This window comes from Pterocles gutturalis, unplaced genomic scaffold, assembly GCF_000699245.1.
Source record: "Pterocles gutturalis isolate BGI_N339 unplaced genomic scaffold, ASM69924v1 scaffold24618, whole genome shotgun sequence".
Classification (NCBI taxonomy): Eukaryota; Metazoa; Chordata; class Aves; order Pterocliformes; family Pteroclidae; genus Pterocles; species Pterocles gutturalis.
The window spans coordinates 3808-18106 of NW_010121149.1; the positions used below are offsets into that span (position 1 = coordinate 3808).

The 14299-nt window shown below is 41.1% G+C and overlaps 1 protein-coding gene across 1 annotated transcript; it reads left to right on the forward strand.

Moving 5' to 3' along the window:
• Positions 1-287: 287 nt before the first annotated feature.
• Positions 288-2166, forward strand: GLRX5 (glutaredoxin 5; the record flags this gene model as incomplete). Its single annotated transcript, XM_010077156.1, has 2 exons — positions 288-356; positions 1381-2166. Coding segments are annotated over 2 exons (248 nt in total), but the record flags the coding sequence as incomplete, so codon positions are not given.
• Between the last annotated feature and the right edge of the window lie 12133 nt (positions 2167-14299).

Here is a 14299-nt window from a genome sequence, read left to right on the forward strand (position 1 = left end):
TTTTCTAGATTATTATTTTAGTGGATTTTTAAAACACAGTGGTATTTCACTAATGGGAATTATTATCTTTCTTTCATCTTTAATGCATTAAAATTGTAATCCTATTACATATTTATGCACTGCATATTTATTAAAAGAAGAAGTGGTTTAAGTTCCAATAAAGTAAGCATAATTTGCTAATATGGTTATTTTTCCTCCCAAATATTTTGGGTTTTATCTCTACAGTCTTTAGAGGTTAAAATGTTTTCAAAGGGAAAGCAAATTCCCTTGTGTTTTCTGCTATACAGGCCTAATACTTGTTGTTAGTACTTTGACAGCCTATGCCAAAGCTTGTGCCTGCTTGTTCAGAGCCCAAGGTGAGTGGGCCCTGATGATCTGAAAAGGCACCTCTGTTGTCTGTAGGCTTAAATTTGCTATATGGGCTTTTGTGCCTTTGGTAGAAAAATAACAGGCATTGCATAATGAAAAAAATTTTAAATGTTGAATTCAAAACTTGGTATCTAAGCAAGTGCTGGTGGACTTGGTATAAGAGCATGCAGAAGTAGACGTTAACTATTTCCTGTACTGCAGAAATAATTACTTTTTTTGAAGAGTCATTTAAAATGTGGGAAATAAATTATAATGATTCTGCTCTAGATTTTTTTCATGATGTCTTTAAGTGCAAGTTGAAATTCAGTTTATGCCAGCTGATCAGTTAATATTTTTGGCTGGACCTAAACTTGTCTTCTATGAAGTACAGTTTTAAACTTTAATTCTGCATTTCATAATTGTGAGTTGAGCTCAGTTTTGTCTGGTGAGTACTTTTAAGAGACTGCAGCCTTTGTGCCCCTCCCATGGGCTGTAAGGTCTGGCAATGAAAGATAAAGTTTTGAAATTCATAAGGCTTCCAGAGGGGCAAATGTATCTTGCAATTGAAATTGCAGTAGTAAGTGTAGCTGTATGAATTCAGTAAGAACATAAAATATTTTGAAGTCCCTTTAGGAAATATAAAGGATAACTGAATGTAAACATTTCTCAATGTTTTTGAAGACTTCTCATTTCTTTAATTGTTTGAAAAATCCCATTTGCTTGTTTCCTGGGAGGGAAAAGAGAGACATGAAATTTTTCCAGTTCCTGTTTGAAGTTGGTGTAGGAGCTGACTCCATCTCTTTCAACTCACATCCTTGAATTGGAATAAGAACCAAACCTAACTTTAAAGTGTATTCTTTTTTTCTAATAGTGTGTCTGTTCCTGTTATATAGATACATTTTTGCCTCAATGGATGGAAAAAAAAAGAAAACATCAGTAGTTCTGTCAGGTTGAAGCAGTGTATTCTGTTTAAAAACCCATTCTATTTAGAGAGGGGGGAAAACCTTTAATATTTTTTTTTTTCTTGCACAGGAATAAAAAACTACTCTAACTGGCCTACCATCCCACAAGTATACCTCAATGGTGAATTTGTTGGTGGCTGTGATATACTCCTCCAGATGCATCAGAATGGAGATCTTGTAGAAGAGCTGAAGAAGCTAGGGATCCGTTCAGCGCTTCTGGATGCAGAAAAAGACCAAGACAAAAAGTGAAAACGAGGAAAGAAGATGCTGTGACAAGAATAAAGGAGATCTTCGATAAGAACTTGGTACCAGTAAAGCCTTATGTACTTTAGCTCAAAGAAGGCATCTTTTTGAACTGACACTAAGATTTATCTGTGAATGTCTGTTAGCTCATGGTAAATGTAGTGATCTTGGTGTTTTGATATATGGGTATTGTGAAAAATTTGAGTGTAACCACTGCACTGTAAAGCATACATTTGTGGAAATTGGGGTTAAAAAAAAAAGTTCACTTCAAAAAGCATTCACTTCTTAATTGAGGCAGGAGTAAGCCAAAACTAATAATATTTTTATGGATTTTGACTGTGTGTTTTTCTGTTCTTTGATACATAAACCTGTGCAAACAGTGTTTGCATTCCCTTTCTCCTTTGAAAAAGTGTTAAGTAATAGTGCATCAGTTTTGCTGTATAATTCCTGGTGATAAGACTTCCTGAGAGCCTGTAAAACTTCTGTAATCACATATGCTATAGGAGAAAAATGGCCTTCAAACAAACAATATAGAAGAAAAAATATTACATGAGAGTGCATGAAATATACTTTTATTCCAAAGGGTAAAAATAAAGAGATTTGTACAAATACATGTATAATGGTCATTATTACTTTGTAACATTCTGATGGGCTTTAAAAGATTGCTAAGAATTGTGCCTAAAGATTTTATAAAGCCTTTTCTACCTCTTGCAAAGCAGCTTTTCGCCCTGCTTATAGCCTTCTATGTATTGCAGTTCTGTGTCAGTGCTAAAATGTGGGAATTGTTTAAGGCTTCAGTATTCTAGCTTGAAATAGTATGGGAGAATACTTCAGTTACTACTGTAATCTTGTATTATTTGCTAGTTAGTAACTTATCTTTTTATATTTGTTGTATTTTCTCTTGACTGCTGTGCCTCGAGGAATATGTTCTTCAAACATGGGATTAACAGATGAAATGTTTCATGTAGATGAGTGCAGCAGAGAGGCTACTGAATAGATAAATATTTCTTTGTGGAAAGTCTCTGAAGTCTTCAATACTTATCCAGACACATTTACCTATGTTAAAAAAAAAAAAAAAAGTAGTAACCAGCATTGCTTCATCTGCACAGCAATACTGCTAAGGTTAAAAGCTAACCAAGCTGTTTCTAAATCTAGTTTACTTTTATTAATATAAACTAGTTTGCATGTGAATTAGGGAAATGATTGGAAATAAACTGTATTTTATGTTAATTGTATGCAGTAGTTCCTTTTTATTTTAAATGACTACTGAAACTGATACTACTTTTGATTTGAAACCTAAAATATTTTCCACTGCATAGGATAGAAGATTTATTTTAGAGAAAGGAAAAATTATGAATGGTCAGTGGAAGAGGAAGTCAGGACTGGAACTTGTAGAGAAGAGAGGTTTGATGGAAGTTCCAGTTATAAATCTCTCCTCCAATTGAGCAAGCTCTCCAGCAGAGACACCATACCGGTACATTCTTCACAGAATTTGCCAAACTGGTTACAGTAAGCTTACTGTATAGTTTTAATGCATCAGCAGGATTAAATACATTGTGTACATGCTCTATGTAATCCCTTGTTCATGACAGCTTCCCAGGACCAGTAGAGCTATCTGAACAACCACTGAGTTTGAGTATGCTACTCTCAGAGGCAGTCACTTGTGACTGGTAGGCATGGAGACATGAGTGCAAGATTTTTTTTGTTCATATACCACATCACATTCATGAAATACAAAGCTTTAGGTATAGATGAAAGTTAGTTCTGAGCATTTCAGTGTTACGTCTCTTTGAATTCAAATTTAATAAGCTTTCTTATGGCTAATCTTTCATGAGTAGTTTTTGCCATTCTGAATATAAAGCGATGTTTAGAAAATAAGTGAATTTCAAAAGTCTTTGGTTATTTCTTTCAAAAGACCTTTTGAAATGGATGTACACAGTAAACAAAAAGGTAAAAAATTATTTTCTGCTTCAATGGTTAACTTTTAGTCTGGCTACTAAATAAATCTATTAAAAACCAAAACCCCAAATCTGCTGTTTCATAGAACTCTATTCTTCTGTGAAAGTTGAATATTTTTCAGTATTATCTGCTAGTGGTTTACCTTGAAGGTAACTTTAGCATTGTCAGGTCCTCGGTTTCCTCTTAACATCACATTTTTTCTACCCGCATGCTTTTACCAAAACGATGAAAGTTCTACTTTCTCTACTTCCCTTCCCTTAGACTTTTTAGTTTTTAATTACTTGGTTAAAATTTTGTCTAACATATATAATACTGTTTATATCAATTCTTTGCCTGATTGGAATGTGTTGTGATTGAGCAAGTAAAAGCAACAGTGATACCGTAAAGAGTATGTGACAAAGCCACAAGAGTAGGAATATAAAATGTGACTTTTGCCTGCATTCCTTTATGAGCCATATCGTTCCAGGCTCTGTGTGTATGAACAGTTGTTTTACATGTTGCATCTGTATAAATGCTCATATTAATCCAATTGCAATAAAAAAATCACCGTCTACTAAAATGGTAAATTTTCAGATCCTCACAAAGAGGCTTATTTTGGGAGTTGACTGAGAGTATTTTCCCCAAGAAACTTTCTCGGTTGGGTTGATCATCTTACAAGATGGGTGGTGTCATGCACCCTGCTCATCAGCTTTTGCTGTCCCTTAAACTAGAGGCAGAAGGGAGCATCTGCTTCCAGTCCACAAGGGATGCTGCTGCAAATGAGCAATTTTTTTTTTTCAGAACAACTCATGCCTCTCATTGAGAGATTTGCACCTGCTTTTCTCATGCTCTTTGTCAATGAGAGAAGGCAACTGATAATATTGGAGTCTGGGGTGACAGTCAGTGGATGTGCTGAGCTAATACTGGGGGGGTGATTCTAGCTGGAAAGATCCATGAGCAGTGTCTGGTGGGGAGGATACAGAGGCTTCTGCAGGGGAAAGGGTGACTTCTTCCCCCCAGGAGGAGCAGCTTCTCATGGGAGGTGAGGGGAATGATGAGGAAAAAAACACTGGTACTGCTGTTTGTGCTTGCCTGATCTCTCTGCAGCAAAATAGAGACCAAAGAGGTAATAGGACTCCGGAATATGGCTTGGGATGGTTGTCTGAAGTTGCTGAGAAGGACAGCCAAGAGTAAAGATGGGGAGCTGCCCTTGCCATCTTTGGTGATGAGAGAAGCAAAGCTGCCTGGTCTTGAGTTTGGTCTGCTGGAGTAAGAAAAAGGCAGGTATCAGGGCTGTACATGAGCATTGCCACCTGCAAGGCTTCTACAGATCAAGGTTGGGTGTACGGAGCTGCCATCTCCAAAATAGCGCATAGTCCTATTCCTGCTTTTTGTGGTTTCAACGTGTTGTGCCGGGCAGGCTCTCTGGCTGGCTGCGCCTCTGGTGAGGTACTTCTGGACTCATCTTGGCTGCATTGCACTGCTGAGGGCTGACAATGAGATGAATGCATGTAAACTATTATCTATGATTGTTATTCTACTATTATAGGATTGTAGTATGAATGCTTGGCCAATCAGTAATTGTTTTCATAACTATTTACATTTTATTCTGAGCATGCCCTTGGTGCTGCTGCTGTGGTAAAAGGCTGAGCGGAGTAGACAAGCCTATTCACCAGATCATAAATTAAGCTAATCCTCTGCTTCTTCTAACACTTCTCACCTCTTACGTATGAAGCAAGGTCATTTGATTTAAGGAAATGAGATCGTATTCCAAAACCCATCTGGCATGAAACCTTCACCAGAGAGGAGGTAGGGTTTCTTTGCTCTTCTTGAGCTGCTCCTGGTGGGGAGCAGAAGAAAGCAGGTCACAAACACTTGTTACTGTGCTGCCAGTTTTCATTTGAGAGGATTCAAATCGGTTAAACCAAAAGTTGTTTCCCTGGGAAAAGAAGATGTTAACAGCTCAGGACATCTTAATTGGTTACGGGGTAAGTGTCTTTCTCAGTCCCAATGACCTTTTCTTGGCCTTAATTTTGCTAGCAAATGTTTGGATGTGGTCAATATTCTCCATTGCTTGTCTAGAAATCCTTGGCAGGATTTTTTTTCCAGCAGTCTGTCAATGCTAACAAAATGTGCAGAAAACAATGAAGTGTGGGAACGTGAAATCGAAGAATGGTACAAAGGAAAATCTCTCCTGATCTGGCACCAAGAATCCCATCAAGGCCCTGCCAGTGGCTGCATCTAAGAAGGGCAATATTAAAAAGCAGAGCAGGCAGCCTTAGCAATAAATCCCTGTCTAATCTGGTTTGCACGTCCCTTCTGCAGAAACCAGATCTTCTTACACGGCCTTTTTCAACATCTGTATTACAGGATTGTGTAAGAAAAAAAGGCTTATTAGTTACAAGATACGTGTTACCTGTTAAAGAGTCTCTGTGAACAAAGGTGGAAAGACAACAAGGAAAGGTGAAGAGACTTTGAAGGTTTTGGATTGTTTATTGTGCTGGATGGTAGGTTGAGCTTGCTTTTTGGCTGAAAGGGTTGAGATGAAAACACTGCTCTGGAAGATGCTGTTGTTCACTATTTGGTTTTGAATTTTTTGTTGGGATGCTGCTTGTTCCGTGGAATAGTTCCGACTTGCAGCCTCTTACATGGCCTGATCATGGCTATAGAAACTCCTGATGATTTAACTGCTTGAGGCCTATCCTGACATACCTTTAAGGAAAACCAGGTTTCAGGTTCACAGAAAATAGGGCTGAAGTAGCTAAGATTCTGATTTATAAACTTTCCCTTATCACCCAGCTCCTTGCACATGCCTTATTTCCCTGGGAGTAAGGGAGTAGGCCAGGAGCAAAGGTGGTTTTGTTGGAAAGACCATCACACTATTTTAAATAGTGGTAGTTGTAGGATGTGGCTGAGAGGAACGTGCAGTGCTGTCTGTAATGAGCAAGCAGTCGTACCTTCACAATTTCGAAGATCCCTGCTTATTAATCAGATACCAGAAGTGCTTGCAGGACAGCAGGCTGCTCCCCTCTTAAGAAAGAAAAGCTTTCAAGAATGACTTTTACTCTCAAATTATTTCAATGTTTTAAGACCTTTTGAATCAGAGTAAATACACAAACTAGACTTCCTTAAAGATAGTCACTGGAAACTTTTCTCTGGCTGTTGAAATACCTGCTGTAATTTCCAAAGTACCTTGTTTACCTTAAATATGTGCAGGTGGTGATGGTTTGTAAGGACCTGAGATGAATCCAAGGGCCAAATTCAATATTAATTTTGAAACAGGTTTGGTAATTAAAGAAGTTAATTCTAGCAAGCAATGGAGGGACAATGTTTTTAAAAAAAAAAAATTTGTTGCATCTGTTCTACATAAAAAGCAATGAGGCGACTCCTACACACACACTGAGATGCTGGCACGTGTCTGGTTTGTAGTTATATGTTGTCCCTTCTAACATAAAGCTTGCACAGGGGGCCTACTTAGCATCTTTTAAAGATGAGCTTCTGTAAAATTTTCCTTGGCAATTAAGAGTGAATTAAGTCAAAAGGGACTTTGGAAGAGTGTTGAATTGTAAAAAATTGCTATATAAACACATTTTTCAAACCCTGAAGGATGTTCTGTACAATTTATCCTCAAAACAGTGAAGCAGGGCACTCAAATATTCATTTTGCAGACTAATGTAAACTGCAATAAAATGATTTGCTACTTGTACAATAGCAGCTATAGAGAGAATAAAGTTTTGGAGCCTTTAGTCTTAAGCCTATGATCTAGTGAGGGAAAAATGTGCTCCTACAGGGGTACCTCAACAAGCATTTCAGAGCTTTCAAATACACACGACAATGAGTATCTCTGAAATACTGCTTGTCAGACAAGCTTTCCCCATTGAGTGGTAGTACTATGAAACCTAACATTTCTGTTCTTATCCATAATTTCACTTGTCTAAAATCTGAATAGGTCTCCAAGCAGATTTAGGTTTAGATTTTTGGTTTGTGATTTTTTTGTTTGTTTGTTTGTTTGTTTTTGGGGTTTTTTTGTGTGTGTTGGGTTTTGGTTTTTTTTTGTTTGTTTTGTTTTGTATTTGTGGGGTGGCGGGGGGGGGTTGTTTGTTTTTTTCTTAAAGAAAATTCAGGTATTCTCTGAAAAGTGGTGCCTTTTGCTTACTTCAAAGAGTCCACGAAGACTGGGTACATAGTCAAACCTTCACATCTTGGAAGACATCAGTTATAGGGCTGAATGTCTTGTACTGCTGATTTTTAAAAAAATGCAGAATCTAGGACATGCTTTCCTTCAGTGTTTAATGTATTTATACATCTGTGATGCTCCATGAGAGAGAAGCAGTACTATGTGAAAGGAAACAGGTGCAAGAAGGCTGATACTGTCTGAAAAGAAAGCGAATAAAAGCAAGTAAAAGTAGATAAACTAAAAATTTCCAGAGGACAGTTGCGGAGGGTCTGTCTGCTCGGCCTGGCGGGTGGGTTGGCGGCAGCCGGGCGGAGGGACCGACCCCCCAGGAGATGGTGCTGTTGGACCGGGGAAGCGGCGCAGCCCTGACCCAGAAGCACCGTTCAATGCGATCCTCCCTGTTTTCCGTCTGTGTTGCATATTATTCTGTGGGGTCCTTGTTTTCTTTTGGGAGAAGAAGGTGTCAGTGTTGAACCCGGAGCGTACCCTGGTCGGGTACATGATGCCGTTCCCAGACAGACCAGCCTACACCCTCCGTGGAGATGACGCTACAGCCTGAAGGTGATTTTTTCCCTTGGACTGCGTGGCTGGAGAGCTGGTAATGCTGAGGTGGGGAGCAGCTTCCCAGCTCATTGCCCTCATCGGAGCAACCGCCTGAGAACTGCCGTGCTAAAGCCAAGCGTTTGCTGGGCACCCGCTGCATCGCTGCGAGGGGTGGGGAGCAGCGTGATCGCTCGTGGGGTCTCCTGGGGGACCTGCCACCTACCAGCTTCCCTCCACCGTCCCCTGAGGTGGCCTGTCCCCACATACACACGTGTCTGGGAAAGGTAAGCACAACGGCGGCGATGTTGCTCTACAGCGAAGGCTCGAGCGGGGCCAAACGTGGGGTGCGATGCCATTTTGGCTCTGGTGCACAGTGAGTGTGGGGTGCGCAGAGCAGAGGTGCTGCAAGCTCCCGACGGGGTGCACGGGTCTGGGGCACCCTTGCCCTGTATCTCAGGGCACGAGGCACCTGCCTCCCTCCCACGCTAGTGGGCCGCAGTGAGCACATGGGTCTGCAGCCACCTTGGGGTGGGAAAATCTGAGGTGGCAAAGGGGAATTTGGGTTTCTTTCAGTCCGGGGTCTGTCAGCAGAGCAAGAGGTCAGATGGTCGTGATGACGTTTGCTATTGATTTGCTATTTTACCAGCATCCTCTGGTTGGGTTTAGAGGCTTCAAATGTGACCAGAAAGGAACAGCAGGAGCTGGGTCAGGTCAGCAGATGCCCTGGCAGTGGCTGTAGCAGCACAAAGTCCCCAGACCGGGTATTTGCAGAATATGTAATGGGAAAGTCCAGTAAAGGCCTTTTTCCCAGTTGCAGGAGGGTATGTTTGCACACATAACCTGTGACCGGGGGGTTGTCTGTGACATAAACCAGCACCTTTAATTCCCCAAGTCTTCTACCTGAAGGTAGGTTTTCTATCTGAACAGGTATCAGCAAAATGAGGCATTCTTGCATTCAGGCACAGAGGCAGACAGCATCCCTGCTGCAGGTGTTTGGATGGTTTACAGGGCCTCTCTAGGTGCAGCTGCTGTTCTGCTACAACATCATTTTGAGTTGTTGCACCCAGCGCTCGGTGGTTGAAGTGAGCGTGGGTGGCGGCGAAGCGGTTGGTGGGGAGAGAGTCATTTGTGGGGAGGATGGCAACGCCACACGTGGTGCGGACCCACCAGGGAGGCCAGCAAAGGATTTGAGGATTATGTCTATTGTGCTGCATTTTACCTCCTCTCTTCCTAAACCACCAACAGCAATTCAGTGTTTAGCTTTGGCAAGGGTTGTGGCAGGTACTAATTCTTGTTTTTTGCATGGCTAGAGGTAGTCTGACTTTTAATTTTTTTTTTTTTTCAACTACTTGCTAACAATAAATGATTTAAAGCTCAGCTGAGATGTTGCACGAGAAATCACTTGGCAGTGCTTGAGGAGGGAGCTGGGTAGGGCTGGGGTTGAGGAACTCTGTTGTCCAGCAGTAGTTAGGTGTGTCAGCAGCAGGAAACCAGAAGAAAATACTGAAGAACCTTCTAACAATTTAAGAAGGAGCATAACAGAAATAAAGTAGCCTGAAGCAAGATTGTTCAAATACCTTTTCTTTTCAAGTGGACCTGAGGTACAGTTCAGCTCACACTGCTGAAGATCTGTCAAGTTTTAGGGCTGGGGCTGGATATTGCTCAAGCTCAGGCCCCAGGAGCGAGTGCTGTGAGCAGAAGATGGTTTAGGGCTCAGGCCATGACTTTAACTCCACAACATGGTGTTGCACATCTCTGCCTTGGAAAGATAAGCTCTTCCTACGTATTAAAGGGGAGTCTCAGCAGGCAGCAGACAGTGAGTTACAGATTTTGTTTTAGGGATGATTTTGCACTGAACTCTTGGATAAAATAAAGTACTAAAGATCAGCACAATCCCCTCTCCCCTCTGAGACCCCAACCCTCCAACCACCTCTAGCATGAGGCTTCTTTTCACTGCAAAACCTTGGTGGTTCCGAGCCAGGAGCCCTGCCCCAATAAGTGGGAGAGTGTGTGCTCTCATCTCCCCTGGCGCCTGGTGCCGTGCTTGGTGGCTGGTGCTTTGTTGGAGATGGCCAATGCTGGCTTGACCTCCCTCATGTGCAGCCTTTCCATGTCCAGAAACAAGTACTGGAATCACTATGCTGTTGCAGAGAGGCAGCTTCCACCACCAGGTTGTTACTGGTATGGATTACCCACACCAGGTTTGTTAGATACTGCCTAGTTTCTGCCTTTGGCAGGTCTAAAAGAGGCTAGGGGCCTTTTTTTTTTTTTTTTTTTTTTTTTCCAGCCTGGGCCAGAGCCTTAACTAGGCATGGATTTCAGAACAAAATTCCCCCTTTTTAGGTGCCTGAATCCTGATATCCTGATTTTGGTTCTTAAGCAACATGCAGGAATGAATTCAAGACAAGATTGCATCTGAAGCTGTTAACACACATACTAATGTGATACGGTCCAGTAGCTTAGTGGGAAATAAAGTACAGAAAAGTGACTGAAATTTGAAGTTCAGAACATCTGGGTTTTGGTCATGCTGAGAGGATTATTCAAGAAAGCTCCTGAGGAAGGTGTGGAGGCAGAAAAATCCTTAACTATGCCATGAATTCCACTTAAGAATAATAACGGTGTCAGGAGGGCATGTATGCTGCTAACAAAAATTGTACTAGGCAACCAAAGAGTAAACCAGTACAACTGAATGGCAGGGCTGGAGAGCTTTTTTTGCATCAAATGGGAATCTTTCAGATTTTGAAAATCTGAGTTTACCAGTGAACTGCAAACAGCTAAAGGTATAAAAGGTTTATCAGTCATAAGAGTAGGAATAATTAATTGGTAGTTCAGAAAAGGGATCACTGCAGATTAAAGGCAGAAACTGAAGAAGATAAAGACATTGCTGAGAATCTGCACTATTTCTTTGCATCACTCTTTTCAGCACAGAGAATATCAGAGCAATACCTACTGGGACCTGCTCTTTTCTGGTAATCAAGATGTGTCAGAAGAAGAGCTGGAACAAATCGATAATTTAAAAAGCAGCAAATCATCAGCTCCAGATGGTACGCTGAAAAGTTCTGAAGGAACTTAGTGTGAAATAGCTGCTCTGCAGCAAAAATATGCCTTCCCTAATTAAAAACGCTATTACATTGGAGAAGAGGAGGGTTACAATTAGAGCCGAAGTTAAAAAAGGGTTTGAGATAATTTGAAGCAGCACACACTCTCTTTACCCAGACATAGATTTCTGTTTTTTAAACTTGTTGAAAACAGAATGTAAAGTAGGAAAACAAACAAAAAAAAGGGAAGATGGTGTCATGATAGGATCTAAAGAGCAAGGTTTCTTCAAAGAAAAATCATACCTCATCATGAATCTGTTAAAACTCCAACTGGGCCAGTCTTGTCATGGACAAAGATGAGGCAACCACCGTAATTTAAATAAACCTCACAGGACCTTTGGCCTGTGTAGGATACTGTGAATTGAAGAGAGAGGAGTTTGCTGCCTATCTCTTGGCTGATGTGACTGTGCCAGGCTGCACGTCCAAAAAGCCCTGACCATCCTTAGCATCTCATTGCTGCATGACTCTTATGACTTGTTCCCAGTCTGTGACAGTGCAATCCCACCCCAGTGACACCAAGCCCTGCTTTCAGCTGCCCTGTGAGGTGAGAAACCAGGAGTGATCTGCTTCCAGCCTCTCACAGAGGTTAGCCGCAGGTTCTGTATGTCTGTTAGGTTTACGAGTCTGAAAAGGTGAATATTGTTGAGAAAGCTGATGTACTGCTTTTAAATTTTAAGTCCTTCAGAGGATGTAAAGGCCATTCTGGGGAACCGCAGGAGGGCAGAAATTGGGAGTTGAGGAGCATCAGTGGCAGCTGTGGTGGGTGGACCTTCCTGCAGGTAGCATCAAGATAGCAGCTTTGCGGTGGATACATTTATGGGGAGACAAAAAGTAACAAAAAAGTTAAGACCCTCCACCTTGTTACGTAAAGCCAGGGGCTGGCTGAGTCCTCTTTACTGTGTCACTCACTAGAGGTATGTATAGTACTATTTTTTAAAAAACGTTATCTTGAATTAGCTGTGTAATAGAACCAATTTGGTATTAGAGAAACAGAAAATTAACATGGCAAAGAATCTAACTTCAGAAAAAGAAAGAAGAGGGAATGTATTAATTTTCCTGCCTGCCAAATGCCATGCATTAATTGCTTATATACAGTTTGAATGTCAACATATTTTAACAAGATCCCTGTATGTTTATAGTGAATACTCTGGATGATCCGAGAGGAAGATGTCATCAGAATCCATACCTTTACTCTTAATGATGTGGTTTTTTTCCTATCTTAATTTTGTGCAAACTGGGATGATCTGTGCACTCCTCATTGTGTTCTTTGCTCCCCATGTGCTGCTGCAAAGGTACCCGCCTGCTTCCACACTGCCAGCAAGGGCTGACAAACTGCCCATGTTACCTGGAAAAAAAACCTCAGTAGGATTCTATGGAAAAGTTTTAAGAAAAAAAAAAAATTAATAAATATTTAATGCCAAGACACTTTGTTAGTAGAAATCAACAGTTTTCATCAATGTCAACGAGCGGTTCTTTGCTCTTTCAGTCAGATAACAGAACTACCTTGTTTCCACTTCTCCTTTATCCTTTGGTTTTGCCTGTCAGTCCTCTTCCCCCATTTCTTCTGATCTCTGCTTCCATGTGTTCTTCCCTCATTCCTAGAATCTCCCTTTCCTTGCCCCCCTTTCCTAGATGTGTGATGATGCTGTTGCTTATCTTCCTCTGTACCTGCTGCTGCCTCCTCGTAGCATTGTCAGCTCACAGCTGGACTGACTCTGGTGCCCAGACAGAGTTAATTATACCAGCACAGCTAATTAGAAGGCATAGGATGCCATGCCTCACTCTTGAGCTTGTACATCGCAGTGCACTCTGCTGATTACAAAATACTGATTTATAGTAGCATTAAATTATACAAACCAAAAAAAAAAAGAGAAAAAAATATTTAAAGGCTTCTGGAATAACCCTGCTGTTTTTCTCTCTGCTCTGTTCTGTGCAATTATTTTCACATCAGTAAGCTCCAGTATACAGCACTTGTCGTGTTTCACTGGGTATTTGGTAGGCAACAGCAAGAGTCACAAGGTGCCTGGAGAAGCGCTATATTTATTGGTGATGAACTAGACTGTAGATTTTAGAAAGACTGTGTTTCACCTTTTCCTTTAAATTTTCTATGCAGTCACAGAAGGGAGGAAAGGATGGTGCAGAGGTGCCCAGGACACCTTTAAATTAGCTAATTTAGATGCAAAATCAGTTTAGCCATGGCAACATGGAGCACAGCAGTATGGCTGATTCACTCAGCTCCCCAGCAGTCCCGAGGGTCCTGCTGCTCAGCTTTTTCAGTGCTCTTCTGTGAGAAAAGTCTCCCATCTCTAATGCCATGGGATGCTGTGGCTCATGTTGTCACACAGAAATTCAGCTGCTTGACATGACGATTTGATGATATGCAGGCTTGTGGGCTTTTCCAGCTGCAAGAACCACAGTAGAGTTGAATTGCTAACACTTCAGGGTCAGCAGGTTTGGGTCTTTTCCATTTATGAAAACACCCATAACAGTCAAAGCTGGAGAGAATTAAGACCCTGTAAAAAACCTGAAACTCTTTTACATCCATGTCGTCATCAAATATTTCTTTAGAGTTGGTTTCTGTATCTGAGTCTCAGACCATCATGCAGTGTTGTTGTTAACTTCAACACCAGTAGACTAGCAGGCAGCTCTGACATCTCTTCCCACACCCGAAACTACTTTGGGCTAGATAACTCAATGAGATGTCAGTGATAGTTGTCTAGAGAAATTCTCAAAACCACTTTATTCATCATTAAGACAAAATTTTCCTCTTCATGAGGACTATGGATTGGGAAATGGAGATTATGGGCATAGTCTTGGGGAAAAGCTTTGTGCTAATTGTTAATAACATCTTGTGAACTCTTCTGAGATGTCCAAGTTGTGAATGTTTGGCTTGGCTCCACCTAGCAGAAAAACATAGATATGTTTTTCTCATCATTCTGCCAGAATAAGGCAAATTGTAACTATGCAGTTTGTGATTTTTTTTCTCCTCC